The sequence below is a fragment of the Gobio gobio genome (assembly GCF_949357685.1).
Source record: "Gobio gobio genome assembly, chromosome: 21".
NCBI classification, from domain to species: domain Eukaryota; kingdom Metazoa; phylum Chordata; class Actinopteri; order Cypriniformes; family Gobionidae; genus Gobio; species Gobio gobio.
In genome coordinates, this window is record NC_137117.1 from 19,497,221 (window position 1) to 19,519,306 (window position 22,086).

Below are 22,086 nucleotides of genomic sequence, written 5' to 3' on the forward strand. Positions count from 1 at the left end.
CTAACTATATACAGGCGATTAGATGAGCCAAGAATATGAATGCAACGTGTTTTCTTTATGTTTTTTGATGGAAAAAACAGTTAACGAGAAACCTTGTTTTGCATTAATATTCTGTCTTCGTTTGCTTGCCTGTGCAAAGTATGCACAATCAATAAGGTGTATATTGAATTTGGTATTTTAGTATCACTGTCTTACTACATTAGAACTGACTACAAACCTGGTAAAAATGACTGGCGGACAATGGAGGAAAGCCTTGTTTTGCTCTCCAGGTGGGCATTCCTATAATGGTGTGACGTCACGTGAAAACTATAATAGAAGGTTCAGCATTAATTTAAAATAGAAATCTTTTGTAACATTATGTGTCTTTACTGTTATTTTTGATCAATTTAATGTGTCCTTTCTGAATAAAAGTATTCATTTATTTAAAAAAATAAAAATAAAAACGTACTAACTCCAAACATTAAATCGATAGTGTATACAAAAGTCCTATTCAGTCTGGATCTGTGTTCGGTCAGTCCGATTTATTGTACTGAATCGGTTGATTTAATTGATATTGTTCATTCATTCTTATACCTCATTCTTGTTCTACTGAATTATATCATTTTATTTGTAAAAACATATTGCCCCATTAAGCAACTTCATCTTTACCACCCTTAAAGATTATATGAGCTTAAAATATGTGTGTGAGAGTCAGTTCTCCCATACACGCCTCTCAATTCACAGACACAAACACACAGTTTTCACGGATGCCCCTGTCGAAGCATCATGAATATGTCTCTACTCTTTTCACTCCCACACATCTCGTTCTCGCCGCAGAAGTCTGAGAAACGCTGAATCCTGGGAGATTCAGAATCCTAATGACTCATCATGTTTGAAAATCTGACACGCTGACACATACGGACTGTTCAGCTAAAGATGTCGGTGGCATCAGTTTTCTAGTTGCCCTAAACCACATTCTGCAATTGTCTTCTATGAAAACGTGCAAATGCTTGAACAAAAATATGCGTATTGTGGCTTGGAAATCACATTTCTTTTTTACCTCCTCTCAGTGGCCTTGAATGTCACTCGTTGCAGCCATTTTTATCCCACATTCACACACACACTTAGTACCAAGATGTAGCAATGCATCAGTCATAGCTACTCCTCCCACTCCACCTGTCAACCTTCCATCCTTGCCATCTCTCTCTCTATTTCTCTCAGTCTCAGTGGTTTATTGGCATACCACTATAAACTTTTCAAAGGGAAAACTGGAGCAGATTTGTACATCTATCTGTTTTGTATTCATAATTGTGTCAATCTATCTGTCTGACTCAAAACACCCCCGTCTGTCTTGCCTGAATTCATGCATTTTACATCTCAGCTTTGGTAAAATGTGAGATTTCACGCTCTCACGTGTAACTTATTCTGTTTGGCTTTGAAGCATCATCAGCACGTGAGGGGAAAAGCTATTCTGAGAGAGAAAAAAGAAAAGAGAGAGAGAGAGAGACTGTGTCCCCAAAGATACCTTGCCTTCCCTGTAGCATAGAGAGAGATGAGCAGAGAATCATGTTTATTTTATAAGGCTCACACGCTCTCTTTTATGTGTGTGTGTTTGTGTGTGAGAGAGTGTAACTTTGAAAAGAAGCTGAGCATTTGGAATGAGAGGAGAGAAGGGGGCAGATGATGTTGTTGGTATCGTGGTGCCTGTGGATTTTTTGGACTGAGGTACTAAGGCCAAAATGCTCCAACAGTGATCTCATCTTTTCCACAAAACACAACTCAAATTTTTTTTTGAAAGACCCCAAACTTTTAAACGGTAGTAAATGAGACATAACTGAAATGTGCTCTAAATTAATTGCAAACAAATCATGTTGCTCTGTATAGTTCTGATCTTCAGAGTTGTATCCTTTGACTAACAACTTGAGTCTAGTGAGAAACCAACTTCAAAGGCAGAAGAGAGAGAGAGAGAGATATAGATTCCGTGTCAATTTATGTCAGAATGATGAGTTTTAATGTCTTATCTTGCATACTTGCTGGAAGAAAAACTTAGCTTGGGTTGTATGCTGTGTGCCTGACAGTTGGCCAGTGTGCTGATGAATAAACGCCTCTATAAATAATAGATGTCCTCTGCTGCTCTGTGCTTTGATTACTAAATATATGCATACAGATATCGATTGATTAAAGGTACAATCCAAAAGCAATGATATTTGCTTTATGCAGAAACTTTATCTGCATTTTGATGGGTGGAGTTGACCCAGAATGTGTGTGCAATCATCTTATTCATATTATTGTCCCCTTAAAAAAATATAATAATCCCAGCCTTAGATGTTGTTTTCCAGTGATATACTATGGGTCATTCTTGTACAATGTGGAGCAGCTGTTACTCAAAACAACACATTAGGAACGAACATATATCTGTGACTTGTGGATATTTGAAATCGCTCATCTTTTGTATATTTCATATTTCACAGAGCGACTGATTATATCAGACAGATTATATGAGACTCCTTTCACTGCTCAAACTGATGCAACACCAGTCGTACTATGAAAAATGAAGAGAGTGAGCCATGAAACGCATGTAATAATCTTATTTTCCAACGGCAGTTAATTCTTTGGTGGTTTCTTGCGAGGTATTTTGGTTTTGATTGGGCAGAGCAGAGCAGACAGCAAGATCAGTGATATGCATAAAATGAATACCTCTTTTGTCCAGGATGAAAGACATTTTTTTTCTCTCTTTCTCAGGTTGGCTCTCGAATAAAAGGACCCGGTCTGTTATTGTGAATCAGACAGCTCTCACAGTCAAGATGGGGAAATGCATTTTCTCCTTATCTGTAATTTGTGAAATTGCCTCTATATGGGATTTTATCTTTCTGTCATCTCCAAAAAGAAGAAAATATTTTTCTATTTTTATGTGTGTGTGATTCAGATATCTTTGATGTTGGTTTAGAGTTATGAGTCATATAGTCTACACAAGGTTTGCCATCCACACTAATCAAGTAAATGACCACTGAGATTTCAGTAAATTATTTTGCCCGCTGTGTTTGCACGATGAATAAAAATTAGTCACTACACAGTGCCAGGCTACTTGAAACTGTCAATTTATAAACAGCACTCAATTAATTAATACTGTGACTGTTTAGTCGCAGTTTTATTTTTTTTTATTTTTTTTTTGCTTGTCTGTTTATTAACTCTTTGATGGTCTTTTTGGCTAATTATATTAGATTTATTCTAATAATGCATTTATATTTATGCATTTGGCAGGTGCTTTTATCCAAAGTGCATTCAAAATTGCTGTCAAGGTATACATTTGATTAGTTCACGCATTCCCTGGGAATCAAACTCAACTCCTGTTTGATGTACAGGAATGCATTTTTTTAATTGGATACATTTTTAATACAATACAGTACACAATTTGTATTATTTAATTGTTAATTGGTATTTTAATTATTTTGTATCAATGTATTGTATTAATTGTTAATTGTATTATTAATACTTTAATAATAGTAATTAATGATAAAATAATAATAGTATATCTGATCATTTATATTTTATTAGTTTATAGTTTGGAATATTTTTTTCTTATTTTTTTGTGAACATCTATTGGGGAAAAATCCTAAATGTCCATTCAGACCTCATTTATTTTATTTTGTTAAAGCAGATTAACATATTTACTAAAATGCAGCCATCTTGTATCTTTCTTTGAGTGTTGTCAACCTCCTGATGTACTTACGACTTACTCAGAAGGACAAAGAGTTGATGGATCTGTCCATCATTATATCTTTAACTCGGTACATCGATTCTCCCTCATTATCTTCCGTTCCCTCTCTCTGCAGATGTGTGACATCCGCTGCTCGCAGGATGACGAACCTGTTGACTCATTCACCCCTGCTCATTCATAAATGGTTCTTGACCAAGAGAATTCCAGAACAAAAACAGACAGGTAGGAGAGAAAGGGAGCATGAGAGATGCTCTGTGTGTGAGTCAGAAGAGGCTTGCAGCACTGCAGCGGTTCCTGTAACAACAGTGGTCAGGCTAAACACACCCATCCAATCCATCAGCCTTCATTCATCCTTCGCCCATCCTTCCATTCACACAATCAAAGCAGCGGGGAGGGAGGGAGGGATGGAGAGAGAGATGCTGCGATAGAGAGAGCATCTGCCGCTGCAGAAAACGGAGGGGGGAAAGGAGTGGAGGAGGAGGAGGAGAGAGAGAGTGTATCAGTGCTGCCGGAGAAGAACGAAGAGCTTCAGAAAGAGAGAGGGAGGGCAGGGAAGAAGGTGCGCTTCTCTCCGATTACAAGACTCTTTCTCTGTCACATTGACAAGGTGTGTGTTCGGCTTCATCTCTGTCTCTCTCTCACACACAAACACATACAGCAGTGGCGCTGCAGAGACATTCTGTGAAATCCAGCAGCATCATCGGGACGGACTCACGACACCAGCACAGCGCTGATATCATCGGTCAGCACTGACAATAATAACAAGGAGCAGGGACGACAACTACACAGGTACAACCGCAGACACACGTGCTCGTCAGGCAACAGATATCTCAGATTTCTGTTGTCGTACTTGCGTCATGCAACACAAACATCTCATAATCTTGTTTTAACCTTCTCATCCCTCTCAAAGGCATCACGCTGGGGTCCGCAGAGTGCGCGGGCCGGCCAGAGGCCATGAGGCTGGTCCTTAATGCAGAGAAACAGTCTTTCTCCTTTAAGAAATGCTCTGCCTTCCAGTTTGTCAAGAGGAAGGTGAGTGTTTGAGCATGTGTATTTTGGTTGCAGAACTTCTTTGGCTGGTGGAGACTTAAAAGTGCTGTTCAAACAGTGACTTGGTCTGGTGGATATAGTGCACATGCTCTGACATGTTGCATGGTGGTGCTTATGTGGACAAACTTAGTTTGAATCAGGTTCAAGTCGTTTCCCTGATACTTGCTTCTTTTTTCTATCAGCTCCACTGAATATAAACATCAAAAGCACAGAAATGTGGATGTTTTAAGGTTTTTAAAAGTATTTTTCTCTATGAATGAAGATTCAAAATAGGGTTATTAACGTTAGCTATAACTATTAAAAACATTTATGTTAAGGGGATAGTTCACCCAAAAATTTACATTTTGTCATCATTACTCACCCTCAAGTTCACTCAACAAAAGAAGATATTTTAAAGAATATGGGTAACCAAACTGTTTGGTTACAAAATTCTTCAAAATATCTTCTTTTGTGTTCAGTAGAAGAAAGAAATGCATACCTTTAATTTAAATAAAGCTGAAATAAAATAATATATACATATAAGTTGGAAAACTTAAACAAAATTAAATGTTGCTTTGGCAATAAACTGACATAAGTACCTAAAATTATTAACTTGAAATAAAATAAACTGAAATAAAAACTAAAACTGAAATAAGAATAAATTAAACCTAAATAGCAATAATATTTTTTTTTTAACTAATAAAATGACAAAAGCACAAAAGGAAATGACTAAAAATTAAACTAAAATGAGCATGAAATCTAAAAAAAAAAAACAGGTAATTAAAAATATTATAAAACTAAAATACCACTGATTCAAAATATGTGCATGTATGTAGTTATTTGCAAACATTGTCTTTGATTATTGGATAGGGATGCAACAACATAAAAATTCTGTCCATAAACAATGTCTAATTATTTTCATGCTATTGCGGATAGTAAAATTATATAATATTTTGTCTAAATAAATAAAAAAATTAACTATATATATATATATATATATATATATATATATATATATATATATATATATATATATATATATATAAATATAAATATATATATGATATATTACTATATATATATCACCTAAAATGAACACCTAAAATCGATCATTTTAAAATTAATACCAAATTAATTTGTATATCACAACATTATAATGTACAGTATGAAACATGGATATTCATTTTGATATATGCTAAATATTACATTTAACACTGTCATCTAAATGTAAAAATATAACATTTTTAATCTAAATGTAAAAATTTGTTTAATTAACACGATTAAATATTCAATATCAACCAATACAGCAAATTTAAAAATCTCTAACATTAGCCAATAACCAATATAGTAGTGATATATTCTTATTTTGTGAGGTGTGTATATACACAATGGGCTGTTTGTGTCATGAACGTGAATTGACGCTATTTGTGAATATTCAAATAATATTCATATTGAGATCAAGGATATTTATTTATTTATTGTGTTTGCATTTAAATAAATTTTAAGAAACAAAAAATGAAACTAATTCAGATTTGATTTGTGACTGTTGCAATGGCCAATGTGAACATTTTGAATTATTTATTTAAATATGATGTATTTGTTTTGGTTATAGACGAGAAGCTGTGTGTGTGTGTGTGTGTGTGTGTGTGTGTGTGTGTGTGTGTGTGTGTGTGTGTGTGTGTGTGTGTGTGTGTGTGTGTGTGTGTGTGTGTGTGTGTGTGTGTGTGTGTGTGTGTGTGTGTGTGTGTGTGTGTGTGTGTGGTTTGGGATTGAGTCCAGACTCCTACATACACACACAGAGACGCACACAGCAGATGGAGTGTCAGAGAGTGACTCAGTGAGATGGTTTTGTTGGATTATTATGTATTTATGTGTACACCGAGACAGAGAGAGAAAGAATCTTCTGGAGTGCCAAGGTTGATGTTTGTCTTTTGTAGGTCAGCTTGCAGCGTTGTCTCGTACATGTGTAGCATTAACACTACCGGAGTGTACTGTGTATTTTGACTGTTGTGGGTTTGTTAACTTGCGCTGTGTCTTTGCACTGAGTAGCAAACAAACACACACACACTGATGTTTTTCTCTAGTGACTAAAAGTTTTATGGTTGCTGAGTCATCATTAAGCCTGTGTTTGCAGTGGTTTATTGAGTTGCTGTTCAGTGTTTGATTCCTGTAAGAAATGATTCATGTGCCTAACAGTCCAGATAACAATAACATTCACAAAAACATTCACATGGCTAATGCACAGTCAAAGATGAGATAGACAAGGTTTTAGTTCACAAAAATAATATTTTAGTTGGCAAGAAAGTGCAAAATTAAACCAAATATTTAAACATTATATTGTTATACTGTATATACTATATACACTATATTGGCAAAATAATTGGGACGCCTTCAAATCATTGAATTCAGGTGTTCCAATCACTTCCATGGCCAAAGGTGTAAAAAAAAAAGCACCTAGGCATGCAGACTGTTTCTACAAACATTTGTGGAAGCAATTGGGAACAAGTATCACAGTGTCGCCAACTTTCTGCAGAGTCAATAGCTACAGACCTCCAAACTTTGTGTGGGCTTTAGATTAGATCAAGAACAGTGTGTAGAGAGCTTCATGGAATGGGTTTCCATGGCCGATCAGCTGCATCCAAACCTTACATCACCAAGTGCTTTGTAAAGTGTCAGATGCAGTGGTGTAAAGCACGCCGCCACTGGACTCTGGAGCAGTGGAGACGTGTTCTTTGGAGTGACAAATCACGCTTCTTTGTCTGGCAATCCGATGGACGAGTCTGGGTTTGGCGGCTGCCGGGAGAACGGTACTTGCCTGATTGCATTGTGCCAAGTGTAAAGTTTGGTTCGATTATGGTGTGGAGTTGTTTTTCAGGCTTTGGGCTTGGCCCCTTAGTTCCAGTGAAAGGAACTCTTAATGCTTCAGCATGTCAAGACATTTTGGACAATTTCATGCTCCCAACTTTGTGGGATGGCCCCTTCCTGTTTCAACATGACTGCGCACCAGTGCACAAAGCAAGGTCCATAAAGAGTTTGGTGTGGAGGAACTTGACTGACCTCAACCCGATAGAACACCTTTGTGATGAATTAGAGCAGAGACTGTGAGCCAGGCCTTCTCGTCCAACATCAGTGCCTGACCTCACAAATGTGCTTCTAGAAGAATGGTCAAAAATTCCCATAAACACACTCCTAAACCTTTTGGAAGGCCTTCCCAGAAGAGCTGAAGCTGTTATAGCTGCAAAGGGTCAGCCAACTCCATATTAAATCCTAAATGGATTAAGAATGGGATGTCATTAAAGTTCATGTGCATGTGAAGGCAGACGTCCCAAAACTTTTGGCAATATAGTGTATATGTATATATATAATGTTTAAATATTTGGTTTAATTTTGCATTTTCTTACCAACCAAAATATTATTTTCGTTGACTAAAATTACATGCCATTTACAATTAAAAATTTAAAACTGGCTGAATGAATATGGCATGACGAAATAATAAATAAAAATGTAATTTAACAAAAATATATATTTTTGAAAACATTTAAAATATTTTATATATTATTAAGAAGAGAAGAGAAAAGATAAGAAAAGAATAGAAAAGAAAAGAAAAGGAGGAAGGTCTTTGAAGCTTAAAGCAAAAAGACTCCCGAATGCTTGTGTACAGCCACAGTGACAACACACGGTGACATAACTTTGAAAATCCGATCAAAGGAGAGAGGGGGGGGAGCAGTGAATTGTTGGGATTCTTGACTGTAGAGTGTGATTGTTTATGTATGTAGGACATTGAGAAGCATTGTTTTCATTAATTTCATGATTTTTCCCATTGTTTTCTTCATTCTAAAAAAAGACAAAAGTTTGATCATATAGAGCTTTGAGATTCTTTTTTTGTCCGGTTGTTTGGAAGCTGTATGAAATGAAGTGAGAAGTGGAAATCTCTCAGCCTGTGCTCGCCGTGAGCTCCAGGATTTCCTGGGGCATAGAAAATTGCTTTTCACTCAAGGGATTGAAGTCATTAAATGCATTGTAAACTACAAAGAAGACATACGACCCTGTGCCCTGCCTCTTTTAGTCAGTCACTGCTGGTGATTTGGAGGGCGCCTTTCAGATTTCATTGTTTAGCTTGTAAAGACATACACGGGTACGGCCCTGAGATGCCGTGTCCTGTTTAATCTGCTTGTACAGGAGCAAATGCACCAATCCAAAATTCATATTCACAGTTTGCCTCAAACAATTAACAATTCAAGATGTTTTGACATGACAAAATATTGTTTTCTTAGTTACTTTGAAAACCATGGTATTTGACAACTGGATTTCACATAACAAAATGCTCCAAATCTCTTCAATATCTCAATTGTTTCTCCCAGAGGAGATTAGATGGGCTGTAGTTGGAAACTTTTACTTTTAACTTTTACAATCTCACATGCCTTTTCTACAGTATCATATCTCACAATTGTCACAAACTGCCTGCAATCAAAAATCAAACATTTCTCATCACCATGTATTTTATTACATTCATTTATGTGATTTTATTTCATGTTATTTTTATATTTTACTTTATTTTAACTCAATACTCTTAAGCTTTATTTTATATTTTTATTATATATATATTATTTTATTTCACATTATTTTTACATGTTATTTTCAATACTCTTGACCATTGTTGTTTATTTATATTTTATTTATTATTTTATATTTTTCCCCATTATTTTATTTCATATTATTTCTTATATTTTACATTATTTAATTTTAACTCAATACTCTTGCAATAAAGGTCATCAATCTCATTTATTTCCATTTTTAGGGTTTTTTAAGAGAAATATCAGACACAAAGCTGACTCTTAATGAAACAATGCTGAGAATGCCATTAAATGTCCTGAGCTATGAAAGAGCAACATTTGATTATAACACTTTCCTCTGGGACTTTATATCCAAATCCAACATACTCTTTCTAGATGTTGTCAGTTGAACTCATGGTTTTATAATAATTTCAAGGAAATCAATTGATCTTTATTTATTACTGCATGACCAGTGGAATTTGTTTCCTGGAATTACTCCAGGTCAAGTTAAACCATCAAGCTACTGGTTACCACCCCTGAGCCTTGAATTACCATTATATAATATATAAATGCAAAACTCTGTTGTGTTTTGGCCTCAGGTGCGCAGGTGGATGAGGAATCCGAAGGTGAATGTGGAGAAGGTCCAGGCTAAGGGCTTCCTGTCTCCATGTCCGAAATGTCAGGAGGGGCAGGACCTGTGGTACACACACTTCCCAGCACCTTACGGTTGCTGCCACTACAGTCCTGGAAGATACTACCTCCCTCACCCCCCCAGTCCTCTCTGTCAGCCCTGTGCCCCCTGCACACCTTGCCAGCCAGACAAGAGCAAGACATGCAAGGTCAGGAAACTGTCTGTTTATTAACTTTTCGGTTATCTGTTAATTGTTTATTCATGCATCTATTCATCCTTCTGGAGTGATTCTTAAGATTTCAGGCATCTTGAGTCTTGCTTGACTGGCAACTTTTATAAAATAAAATAAATTAAATGGCGCTTTTTTGTCAGTAGACAGTGTCGTAATTGGTTGCCTTTTTTTTTTGGTATTTTATTGGAACTAAGAGCTTTCAGATAAAAACTGAGGAAAGTTTTTGACCAATTGAAATAATTCTTCCCAAGAAACATTTTAATCAGAGAACGGAAAACATGAAGAAACACCTGGAATATTCTTTAATAAATTGCCTATTTTTTATTTTATCTAGGTATATAACAAAATCCCTACTTACACTTGAAAAATATTTGTGAATTTTTTTTTAATTCACCCACATGTTCGCTTAAATCTGATATTGTGATGCATACAAAGTTCTGTCATGAAACTCTAGATGATGCAGGCTGACAGGTCCTTAACTCAATCTGCTTGCAATCACATCATTCTCTATGGGGCACAGCTGATTGGTACCTGCTGTATCAGTAGCCAATGAGCTTGTGTGCTCAACCTTAAAATACTTGGTCAGCATTTGCTGTAGTAGTGCAGCACGCTTTTAGAAACCCTCCACCCTCCCCAGCTCCACCTGCATAGATCTGCTACGGTAATTCATGTACAATATATTGTACAGCAGCAGCAGCATGTCTTACTCTCTCACAGCAGCATGTTGTGTATGTATGTGCTCTGCAGCAGCAATAACCAAAAGCATCAGCAGCGTTGCAGATCTATTATACGCCAAGACCATCAACATTGGCATATCCATTTCCATGCCAAATACTCAGAGAGTTGTGATGACAGAAATAAACTCCATGGTCCATGGACAATTTGAGAAAAAAATAAAAGGAGATCAAAGGAGTGTGTGTGTGTGTGTGTGTGTGTGTGTGTGTACATACACACACTCACACATAACATTTAAATGTATCAAATATTTTTGTATTAAAATGTTGTACAAAGAGCTTTTGCATGAATTGGAGAAATGAGGTGGAAGGGTAATAGTTATTATTAATTAACTTTTTTAAATGGCTGTTGTAGGATTCCGATTGAAATAACCTCAGATGGCTTACCGCAGTTTACAGCAAACATGAAGAGAGTCACAATTTTAAATAGGGTCTAGTAATGGCTATGCCATCTATACTGCAGGACCTACAAAACAAAGCTCTTGATGTAATTTCTCCCTATTTCGCATGTTTATTCTGATCCCTTGCGGAGCAAGCTTTTAATCTTAGCGAGCCCTAGGGATGCATAAGAGGCTGAGCATGTTGTCTTTCCATTTAGCAATGCTAAACAGCTTCTCGGGGTTGGCCTAGGTTAGATGAGTTGAGCGCTCTCTTACTTTTTTCCACAGTTGCTATTCTGAATGTTTGATTGGCTCTCAGTCACAGTGAGTATTAGAAAGATGACACAGAGCTCAGTGGGAGTCTGTATCTCAGTCATCCCTACAGAGAGAGAGAGATCACACATGACAGCATCTCTGCTTGCTTGAAGAAGCCTCAGTGCTGTTACCGTCTATGTTACAGACAGACAGTTTGAAAGACATTCTATTGTGTTGTTATTTTAGAATGTATTTGTATAGCAAACTTTCAGAAAAGTGCTGTGGTCAAGCTCTAGCACATTAACTGTATTAGTATGTAATTTGATTATTTACACAATGGCATTAAAAATGAATATGGAACCTAACAGGATGGAAATTAAGTGCTAAAGTTAGCTATTGCTCAGGGAGGAAAATGTTGATGTCAAACGAAAAACCTATACGTCAGCTTCACACTAAACTTGTAAGCTTATCGTTAAACCTTTCTTTTAAAGAACCATTTTTACATTTTATAATAATGTACTCTTTTTGAACTTGCCAAGAAGCTACGTAACAATTCAGTCATTATTTACAATATTATACTATTTCTGTGATTTTATTAAACATGATGAAATGCTTTACAGTGAGACAAACCACATAACATCAGTCCATTGCCAATAGTTTAGCCAATTCCTAATTGCATCAACTTCCAGGAAGTGGCTTTTGTTTGGGCACTGCAAAAGATGGAAAGTGATGTTACTCAGCATAAATCTATAAAATTGTATTCCCAAGAAAACATTTGTTTGAAATATTTTAATCAGAGAAAGGAAAGGAATATTCTGTAATAAATTGCCAATTTTAATTTACATGACAAATCCCTATATACACTGCAATATTTTAAATATTTAAAATTCACCCGCATGTTAACTTAAATACAGTGATACAGTGATAAATAAACAAACTTTAAAAAATGTAAGAATTTTATGAAACACATTTTAACAGAAACAAATGAAAAAAAAATGTGAAAAGAGCTATGCAAATAAATTTTAATTGAGCTGAACCATTTTCTGTAATAAATGAGATATAATGTATGATATATGATATAAATAAGTATATTTAATACAAAGTTTTTATACAGATTTCTTACATTTTTTCGAATGAAATTACAAAGTAAATATTGTCTAGATAATATATTTTATTTAATAATTAGCTTTACTTCATGATTTATAAAAGTCACATATTCAATTCTGGAAACAATGTACTGTTTTTGACATTACAATTTTTCTCGCAGAGCATAAATGGGTCTATAAACATGAAAATATATATCCATCTTTATATTTTAGGATGGGGTCCCTTGGATCATATTTGGGTATCATTCGATATGAAAACCCCTGAACATGATTTGCATCTTTGAAATATATATATATATATATTACAAATATATTAACCCAGTTGTATTATCCCTTGCTCTCTCTTAGTATGTTGTTTTATTTGCAGCACTATATAGATAGATAGTCAGACAGACAGTGTCAATTACATAACGATGGTTAAACCTAGCCATCTGAGGTTGGTTGAATTTTGTGTATGATTGATTTGATGACCTCTTGCCTGCTTCTCCTCTGCTTTGCCACAAACAGTTCTCAAATAACCACAGAACTAATGCCTGAGTTGTTTTATACATGAATTTTGTGTAGGAGCTACAATGAGCGGCTTGCATTGTATATCAAGGTTAGGTTGGGTTAAAAATATATGTGTCCTGACAGGGAGAATGGGAGAGGAGAAGAGGAAATATTATAGGAGAAAGAAAAAAAGCGAGAGAGATGACACATCATTTTGTGTCCGGTCGGTCCTCGGGGTGAAGTTATGTAACATATATCAGGGTGAGAATGACGGAATCGCAAGAGCCACAGAAGCAGCGTCTATACATGACTGAATTTATTCAGCAACCTGAGAGTATTATCTAATTCTGTTCATACTCATAACCTGCCTTCATCATCACTGTCAGCTCGGGTCTTTTGCTAATCAGTCATCGCTTTAAAGATTATTCTAAAGCTACAGCTCATTTTGATTTTGTAGTTAAAGTACTTCCAAACTCTCCCCGTGCAGTAACCCGGGCATGTGATGAATCTGTATTCTGTTTCATTCATTTTGCTTTATTGACTCTTTAGGAGGAACATGATCGTGTTTTACAGTAGATGTTGCCTGGAAGGATTTTTATTTCACGCCCTGTGAAAATATGGAGAGCAGTGGGGCTCCATCTCGCTCTGCATGAGGGTTTGTGTGCTTGTTTGTGTTTGTGGAATTAATGTGGCAGAAAGATGCGAGAAGCGGGCGGTTGTGTCGATGACTCATTGCTCATGAGGTCTGTGGATCACACAAACGCACACACGCAGGGCGAGTTTTTATAGTGCCAGGTTTCACCGGGTTGAAATGAGCATAAAGTTTGATTGACCACATTGCACTGGCCTTCAGATGGAGGAGGCTGCTGTGAGCCTGGGATGAGATTTTAGATGTTTTATGTGAAGTCTCTGCTAAATAATTACTGTATCATTGGTTATTAAATTCTTTGCTGTAGAGTGTTTAAAGTAAACTGACAAAATGAGACCTTTTTAATACCTCATTAACACTTCTCTTAGTAACATAATTAAATGAAGACTTTTGCTTATAGCATAATTTTCTTGTTCCAAACCTATATGACTTTCTTTCTTCTACAGAACACAAAATAGTATATTTTTAAGAATGTGTCAATTGTTTTTTTGTCCATACAATAAAAGTAAATGGGGTTCAAAACAACATTGGACTCCATTGTCTTTCATTGCATGGATGACAAAAAAACTAAACTAACCAATGTTTACATAGATAAGGAATTTGGGAAGATCCCAGTAATCTCAAAAGTCAAAATGAACTGAAACATTTCTCAATAAGTTCTCTCAGGAACAAATGATCTGGCATGCTAACCACGTTATAGTTTTATCAATTTATACTCTTCTGTTTTTATTTTTCATAAGGAGATACATCTCTCAAAATGTCTCCTGAGCCATGAAAGAGCAACTTCTGAGCTATAAAACACAACCACAAAAACACACTTCTGTCATCGTCTGTCCACAATCCAGAGCATGTGTCATTAGTTCCCGTAAATTCAAAGCTGTTTTGATGTCAGTCACTTAAATTCCAGAGCTTTGACTCTGCTTTTAAATGGATCAAACAACGATTTTCCTCACCCTGCTGAGAGATGTTGTGGACTTTAGCTCCAGTGTTGTCTTAGTATCATTGGGATACTATTATAGTTTGTGTGTGTGTATATATCATTTTCAGGGGTTCAAGCACATTGAGCTGAAACCCTTGTAATTGTTAAACAGTAAGTTGTAGAGACTTGAAACTTTGGGGGCCGGTAGTAGGCACAAAGCCTACAACGTTACCAAGGCTGGCCCCGATTCTCTGAAGTCTGATTGTCAATAGTAAAAAACAAAAAAGGCAAAATTTAGGTTCACGGTCCCGCCAATACTTTCAAAGTGGGAGGAGCCACTTTTACTAAAATGGCTATAACTCGTGAACAGAATGAGATAGTTACACCTATGTAAGAGCTCATTCTGTGGTCGTGTGAAAAAGGATACGGGGACTGGCCACTTGGTGGCTCTATAACAGAAAAAAAACATGAAAATGGCTATAACTACTTCACAGTTAGTCCGACTGACGTGAAAATCAGCATGCAGTGTCTTTGTCCGAGGTGTCATCATTGTCTATGCGTATCTGAAAAACGTATATCTCAAAAAACATGTCCGTCATTGGCCAATGAAGTTTGAGCGGCTCTCAGACAAGGTTAACAGAGGCCAGTCGGAACGAAACTCGCTGGGCCTGTTTGACTCACGGCCCTAGAGGCCTGTGAGAAAGAAAAAAAAAATCAGCCTCGAGGGGGCGCCTTCAGGTTTTTCGCATGCGTAAAGGATTGTGTATCGTATTTTTCGCACACAACCACGACATTCATACCACATGGTAGAACTCCTCAGTCTGAGCAACTTCCTCCAGGACCGCCGCTGTCCATCGAATCGTTTGTTATTATTTCAAAAACCAACTTTGGCGAAATATTCCTAGGTTTTTGGCTCAATCTTGATAAAACCACTGCGGCACAATTCTCGGGACTTTCTAGGTCAATAATCATCAACAAATTTATCTTTGGCCTTTGGATAGCTATAGCAGAGCCATTTAAAAAAAAAAAACGTGGCCAAGTCTAACCAAAATGCCTATCGTTTCTAAACAAAAACTCAGAACTCAGCTTCATTACGTGCAGCACACACGGCACATGATTCTAAAGAAGCATGCATACTTTTATGGAGACCGGTCCATAGGTGGGGCTATAACTGTTAAAAAGCATTAAAAAACATATATTTCCTATATGGTAAATTGCATGTATTGGCTGTAAATGGTCTTTTACTTCTATGATTTAAGTGGCTACATGCTTTCTAAATAAAACATAATATATTTTTATGTATAAGTGCTTAAATGCCTTAAACCGTTTGAACCCCGATAATATTTTATTTTTGTATTTTCTGTTTTCATTTAAATTTAGTTAAAGTTTTAGTCAGTTTATTGTGTGCTTTTGTCCTTTTTATTAGGTTTTTTTTTATGTCTATTTTTTATTGGCAACTTTCTGAAGTAAAACTAATTTCAAGTTTAATTTTATTTCAAGTAATAACAATGTGTGTTTTTTTAGGAGTTTGGGGGGTAGTTTTAGTTAACTTTAATAACCCTGATAAGCATATTTTATTTTTTAGTACAAAGCAACATTTCTGTTGTATAAGTAGGATTATACAATCATGGCTTCTGGAGGCCAATTAGCAAAGTACTATTTTTATCTGTTTGTTCACGCGTCTCATCTCGTAACCCTTTGTCCCGTGTGAATCTCTGGTTGGGGTTAATGAGGCTAATGGTTAGTAGGTTTCAGGGAAAACACACCACACAGAAGTGCTTTCACCAGAGAGCTTAAAGTGACAACATCAGTGTCGGTTCCAGTCAGACCTCCTGGTGATTCTTTATCTCTGTTTTGGGCCTCATGTCTTTCTCCAGCAGCCCTTATACGCCGTTGCATGCTAACTCTCTGGTGCTGTGCCAGGCGAGGGTGGCTCTGGGCCAAATTTCCTCTCACCTTCCAAGCGTGGGCTAGTGGTGTCAGCTGGGTAGAAGTTCTTCTAAGGAAGTTTGTGACCTTCACCTACTTTATGTATTTTCCGCTATCAAGTTGAAGGAGCTATTACTGTATTTTTAGAGAGCTTTGTACTGGTGCAGCAAAGGCCTGAATCATCCTGTTATCTTTCCTGAATCGTTCTGCAATCCTGCTACAAAGAAGCACAGCGGGCTAATAGATTTTAGAGGAAAGTAATATATTTATTTAGTAGGAATGGAATACTTTCCTATAGAGCGGGTTTAGTGTGTAGCTATTGTTCAGGGACAAAAAGGGCCTCAGAATTTAGCTAAATCGCAGAAAACCTGCCTTAGGGACATCTGAAGATGTTCTCTACTGGTAAAAATGATTCATGAGTAAACTGTTTTTTATTTTAATTACAGGGTTTGTCTGCATTTATTAAAAATAGTACATGAAAACAACAGATGTTTATGATATGTCATTATTTAGACTCGCACGATAAAGCACTCATAAAATATTTTTAGCCTTTATGGAAACTGATAAATGGTAGTTGACACATGACATGTCCATGAACTATTTGTTATCAACATCAAGATGTTATGTGAAATGTAATATAAATGTATAAGGGAACGTCTAAATCTTAGTTGTTGTGACTGGTCACCATTTTTCTTTTTTTTCAGTTTTTAATCACTTTTTGCCTCCAATAGTTCATTTTAAATGGTCCAGTGATATGGCAAATTATTTTTATTCTTAGCTAATATGGGCATAAAACTACATGAATCCAATAAAAAAAACTTTATTATAATATAATATTTAGTGTAATATAATAAAAGTTTGTGGTCAGTAAGTTTTTTGTTTTGTTTTGTTTTTTTTAAGAAATTAATACTTTTGTTCAGCAAGGGTAAAATCAGGATTTCCACAAAAATATTAAGGAGCACAACTGTTTTCAACATTGATAATGATAAGCAGCAAATCAGAATATCAGAATGATTTCTGGAGGATCATGTGACACTGCACTCTAAAAAATGCTGGGTTAAAAATAACCCAAGTTGGATTGAAAATGGACTAACCCAGCAATTGGGTTGTTTTAACCTAGCGATTGGGTTGTTTTAAGCAAACATTTAACCCAACCGCTGGGTTAAAACAACCCAAATGCTGTGTTAGTTCATTTTCAACCCCACTTGGGTTATTTTTAACCCAGCATTTTTTATAGTGTGAAGAGTGGAGTAATGTTGCTGAAAATTCAGCTTTGCATCACAGGAATTAATTACATCTTAAAATATATTAAAAACAGAGAACGGTTATTTTAAATTGTAATAATATTTCACAATTTTACAGTTTTTACTGTATTTGTCATCAAAGAAATGCTGCCTTGGTGAGTATAAGAAACTTCTTTCAAAAACTAAAAAGTATTTTCAACGGCATAGCCCAGCGTATAAATATATAGTAGGATTAGTTTAAGTATCTAAATGTTTATACATATTATGAATTCACAATACATTATGAACTTAAGTACATTTTAATTATAAGTTTTGATTAAATTCAATGCATTTATGCTTAAGATAAACATATAAATAAATATAATTTAAACCATTTGTTTAAAGCTACACTGTGTAACTTTTTTAGTCTATTCTTAGCTAAAAACACTTAGTTCTTTCAAAAATATATGTGCTCATTAATGTATATTTACTTCTTTCAAGTAATAAAGTATTCTCGTAAGTTTATAATATGCCATTGAAAATACATAAGGTAATGGGATCTAACGGTGGTCGCCATGTTGCCCCTCCATCTTGAAAGTACATTAGCCAAAGAGGGACATACCCGTAAATTCAAGCTTCGCTTTTCGCGTTTTAACCGGTTTTAATACTCGATGGCACTGTACAAAATTCTCTGCCTCGCGCGTGTGCGCGTCAACTTGTACAGACTTGTCTGGTACATGTGCAGAGAGTTTTCATCTCAGCAGCGTCCAGTAACAGTTATACGGAGTTTTCCTGGCTTGTTTATTCCTCAAAAGTCTGTTTTTCCTTGTGTGGTATTTCTGTGCGTTAATAACTCCGTGAGTAATAATAGTTATTGTCATTGTAGATGTGTTTCAGAGTGTGTCATCGCGTAATTCAGTTGATGTCACCTCAGAAGTATTTTTGTGTCAACATACAATAGCGTAATGCTCACCTATTTGAATAATCATTCAGTTATTTTGTTATCAACAATGTTTATTCGTGTATAGAAAATATTTGCTTGTAATGTATGTTGATGGAAATATGTATCAGGTCTGATCGGCATATTAACAATTGTTATACAGAGCGCACTGCAGTGCTAACGTTAAAGCGCCACACACACTTTTGTAACCGGACACCGCTTGTTAGCAGCGGCAGCTCCGCTCCTTTTAATGCAGCTTCATTTAGCGCCTATATATGGTACAATAAGCTCTGGTTTACGGTTACATTATACAAATGTAACTTATAAGTATAGTTATACAGTTCTTAACTGTGTATGTATATTTACCATCCTTATTTCTCTCACAGAAACCACATTTATGTACATATCCACGCAAACCTGTTTATGCCTTCCAATTGGATGACTGAATAAACATTACTATCATCAAAGTTCACTCTGGATTAGCTGCAGTTCTTTCTAGCCGAATAATTAGGCCAGTTGAGTTCCAACCATCCCACTGCGCACAGAATATCCCACAGGCACCGTGTCGAATGTGGACGAGGTCGAACTGGAAGCCATGTTAATCTTGGACTAAATCGGCCACCGTAGGAGTTGAAACGAAATCGGAATTGAGAGGAACAGAAACTAAAATTCACTGGATGGTCATATACCTTTTCACCACTAGATGGGGGAAAATATCACACAGTGTAGCTTTAAATAATACTTTTGCCAGGAACATTTTACACACCACAGGACAACTTCCCAAAAGTATTTCATGCTGAGAAGGTGAAGGACTGGAGACTTTCAGTAACTTTTGTTCCCAGCTGGATTTCATGATGGGATGGAGAGGGAGGAAGACTTTTGGGAATTCAATGTAGGCTGATCCCATACAAGGGTTTGGGTCTAATCTCCTCAAACAGGGCTACAATGTGAGATTTATCCTCCATGGCAACATATGCACACATAAACAGACATAAACACACCCCAGGTCTTCAAATATATAATGACATTGTATTGAGTAGAAAATCTCTGCCTGGTAAATACTGTCTGAGAGACTTTAGATAACAATAGCAGCGCAAAGCCTCGCATGAGAAATGCCAACTCACACACTGTTTGGAGGAGAGGAGCGAAGGGAGGGAAGAGTTGCTGATTAACCATTTTTTATCTTAGAATTTTCCTGTAAGTGCACTTACATAATCGGCAGCTTTTGATGTTGAAATATTTGGGCCAGGCGGAGTGTGTGCACTAGACTAGGCCCTTAAGAAAGGCTAGCTACAGTTCCTAGATCACCTTTCCCTGGAATCTGTGCTTCAAAGGCTAAAGAGCAAAGTGTGTGTGTCCTTCTGATTATTGTGGATTATAGAATAAGATTTGAGTCGCTGCAGTGACGTCTTTCAATGACCCTTGAGCTTTTAGCAACACAATTACGGTCTAAATTAGATCTAGTTATAACTCTGGCCTTTAGGGTGAATGTGCTAAAAAGACAATTTTGAATCAGTATTTTATCCGATAATGAATCGGGTGCTAAAGCAATGCAGGAAGGCTATGCAAATAAACATTGCTATTAACTGTCAGCATAATATATTCTTAGTGAATTCCCCCCTAAAGGTTTGATCCACAAGATGATTTATATCTTGATTTACTTGGTTATTTATTTAGTGAGAAAGCACATGACAAAAGTTACAGCAGTGATGGTGACATTTTTGATTTTATACTATTTTTGACATTATACTTCACTGTCTTACTTATTGTGTTGTTTATAATGCTTACTCATGGGGTGGTGTGACATAGTGGTTAAAGTCATAGTTGGGGTTGAACCCCACAATAGTCAATCCTTGAACTATTATCATTGTGGGCATAAGCAAGATTTAACCTCAGATTGCTTCAGAGAGAATGTTTCTCTGCTGAGTCACTTTTGGTAAAAGCATCAGCTAATTTAGGGTGTCCGCGGAAAAATTATATAGTTTTGTGGAGGGTAAGACTTTTATTTATTTTTTGAAAGAAGTATCCTAGGGTTAAGAAGACGATCCATTTAATGCTTACTTGCTGACCCCAAACTTTTGAATCGTAATATATAATCATTTCTTTTGGCTTTAGTGAGATAACGTATACAATCAATTATTTATAAACAATTATTGTTGTCTTTACAGTATCACAGTATATTTCTCACACAGTACTGTATATGGTGAACGGGATTTGCAACATGTTCCAAAATGATCAACGTCTTTGATCTTTGAACTTTTGACAAGTTTACAGTTTGTCAAGTTTAGGCTTACAACCACGGTTATGTGCTTCTACATCAGTGTTATTCACCTATCATTTCCCCTGATTTTAGAGATATATTATGGGTAGGATTAGTGTGAACATGATTTCACCAAGAACAAAATGTTCCTGGATCAACATCTTTGTTGATCCTGGGACAACATCCCATTCAACCAATCAGATTTGAGGGACAAGTTTACAGTTTATGTCAAGTTTAGGTTTACAACCAGGATTAGGTGCTTCTACATCAGTGTTATCCACCTATCATTTCCTGATAAGTTATGGGTAGGGTTAGGTTCAGGGGTAGGGAGAGGAAGAGGAATGTTGTTCCAGGATCAACAAAATATGTTGATCCAGGATCATGTCTTATTTGGCAAAATCGCTGTGACCTGCAGTATTTACAGGTCTTTATACATGAAAATAGATTTTAAGAAGGGGGTTCCTAGCAAGGGGATATTTTCATCATATGGGGGTCCTTGGCGTCAAATTGTTGGACAACCACTGAACTAAATGATTAGCTGTTTACTCGCTTTACGCCATCGTCAGTACAATGGCTTACCTCCTCGGTTGTGTTTTTCAACAGGTGAGAAAATGGAAGATGCTCAGTCGACATCACAATGATAGCAAGGAGAGGGAGGCAGAGTCAGAGGGGAATTTGATCTGTCCCTGGGCGATGTCACCCTTGCTGGGAAGCCCCGTACTACTGGAATGTTGCATCTGTAACGGGCCCTTCATCACTTACGGGCACGAGGAGGCATGGCAACCACGTCAGCGCACACAGGTCAGCACATAAACACTCACACATGCACACAAACGAACAGTGTCTCATGCAAAATGTATTATTATCAATACATGAGATAAATTGTAAAATATATATATAACTCTCTAAAAAAACTCTCTAAACACTCTAAAAATGGTCAAATATGGGCAAACCCTTCCGTTGGTTTAAATTTTTTTTATTACATTTTAAACCCAATGGTTGGGTTTGTCCATATTTGACCCAAAAATGGGTTGAAACAGAGTTTTCCATTTGGATGGTT

At 36.3% G+C, this 22,086-nt stretch overlaps 1 protein-coding gene across 1 annotated transcript in view; it reads left to right on the top strand.

The window, feature by feature from the left end:
* Positions 1-4,104: 4,104 nt before the first annotated feature.
* sgk1 (serum/glucocorticoid regulated kinase 1) overlaps positions 4,105-22,086 on the top strand; it is a 31,359-nt gene continuing 13,377 nt past the window's right edge. The window contains exons 1-4 of the mRNA XM_079801934.1: positions 4,105-4,486; positions 4,608-4,729; positions 9,879-10,118; positions 21,630-21,827. Of these exons, the coding sequence (XP_079658060.1) occupies positions 4,652-4,729; positions 9,879-10,118; positions 21,630-21,827 (516 nt within the window). The 5' untranslated portion in view covers positions 4,105-4,486; positions 4,608-4,651. The remainder of the gene's footprint in view (positions 4,487-4,607; positions 4,730-9,878; positions 10,119-21,629; positions 21,828-22,086) is intronic.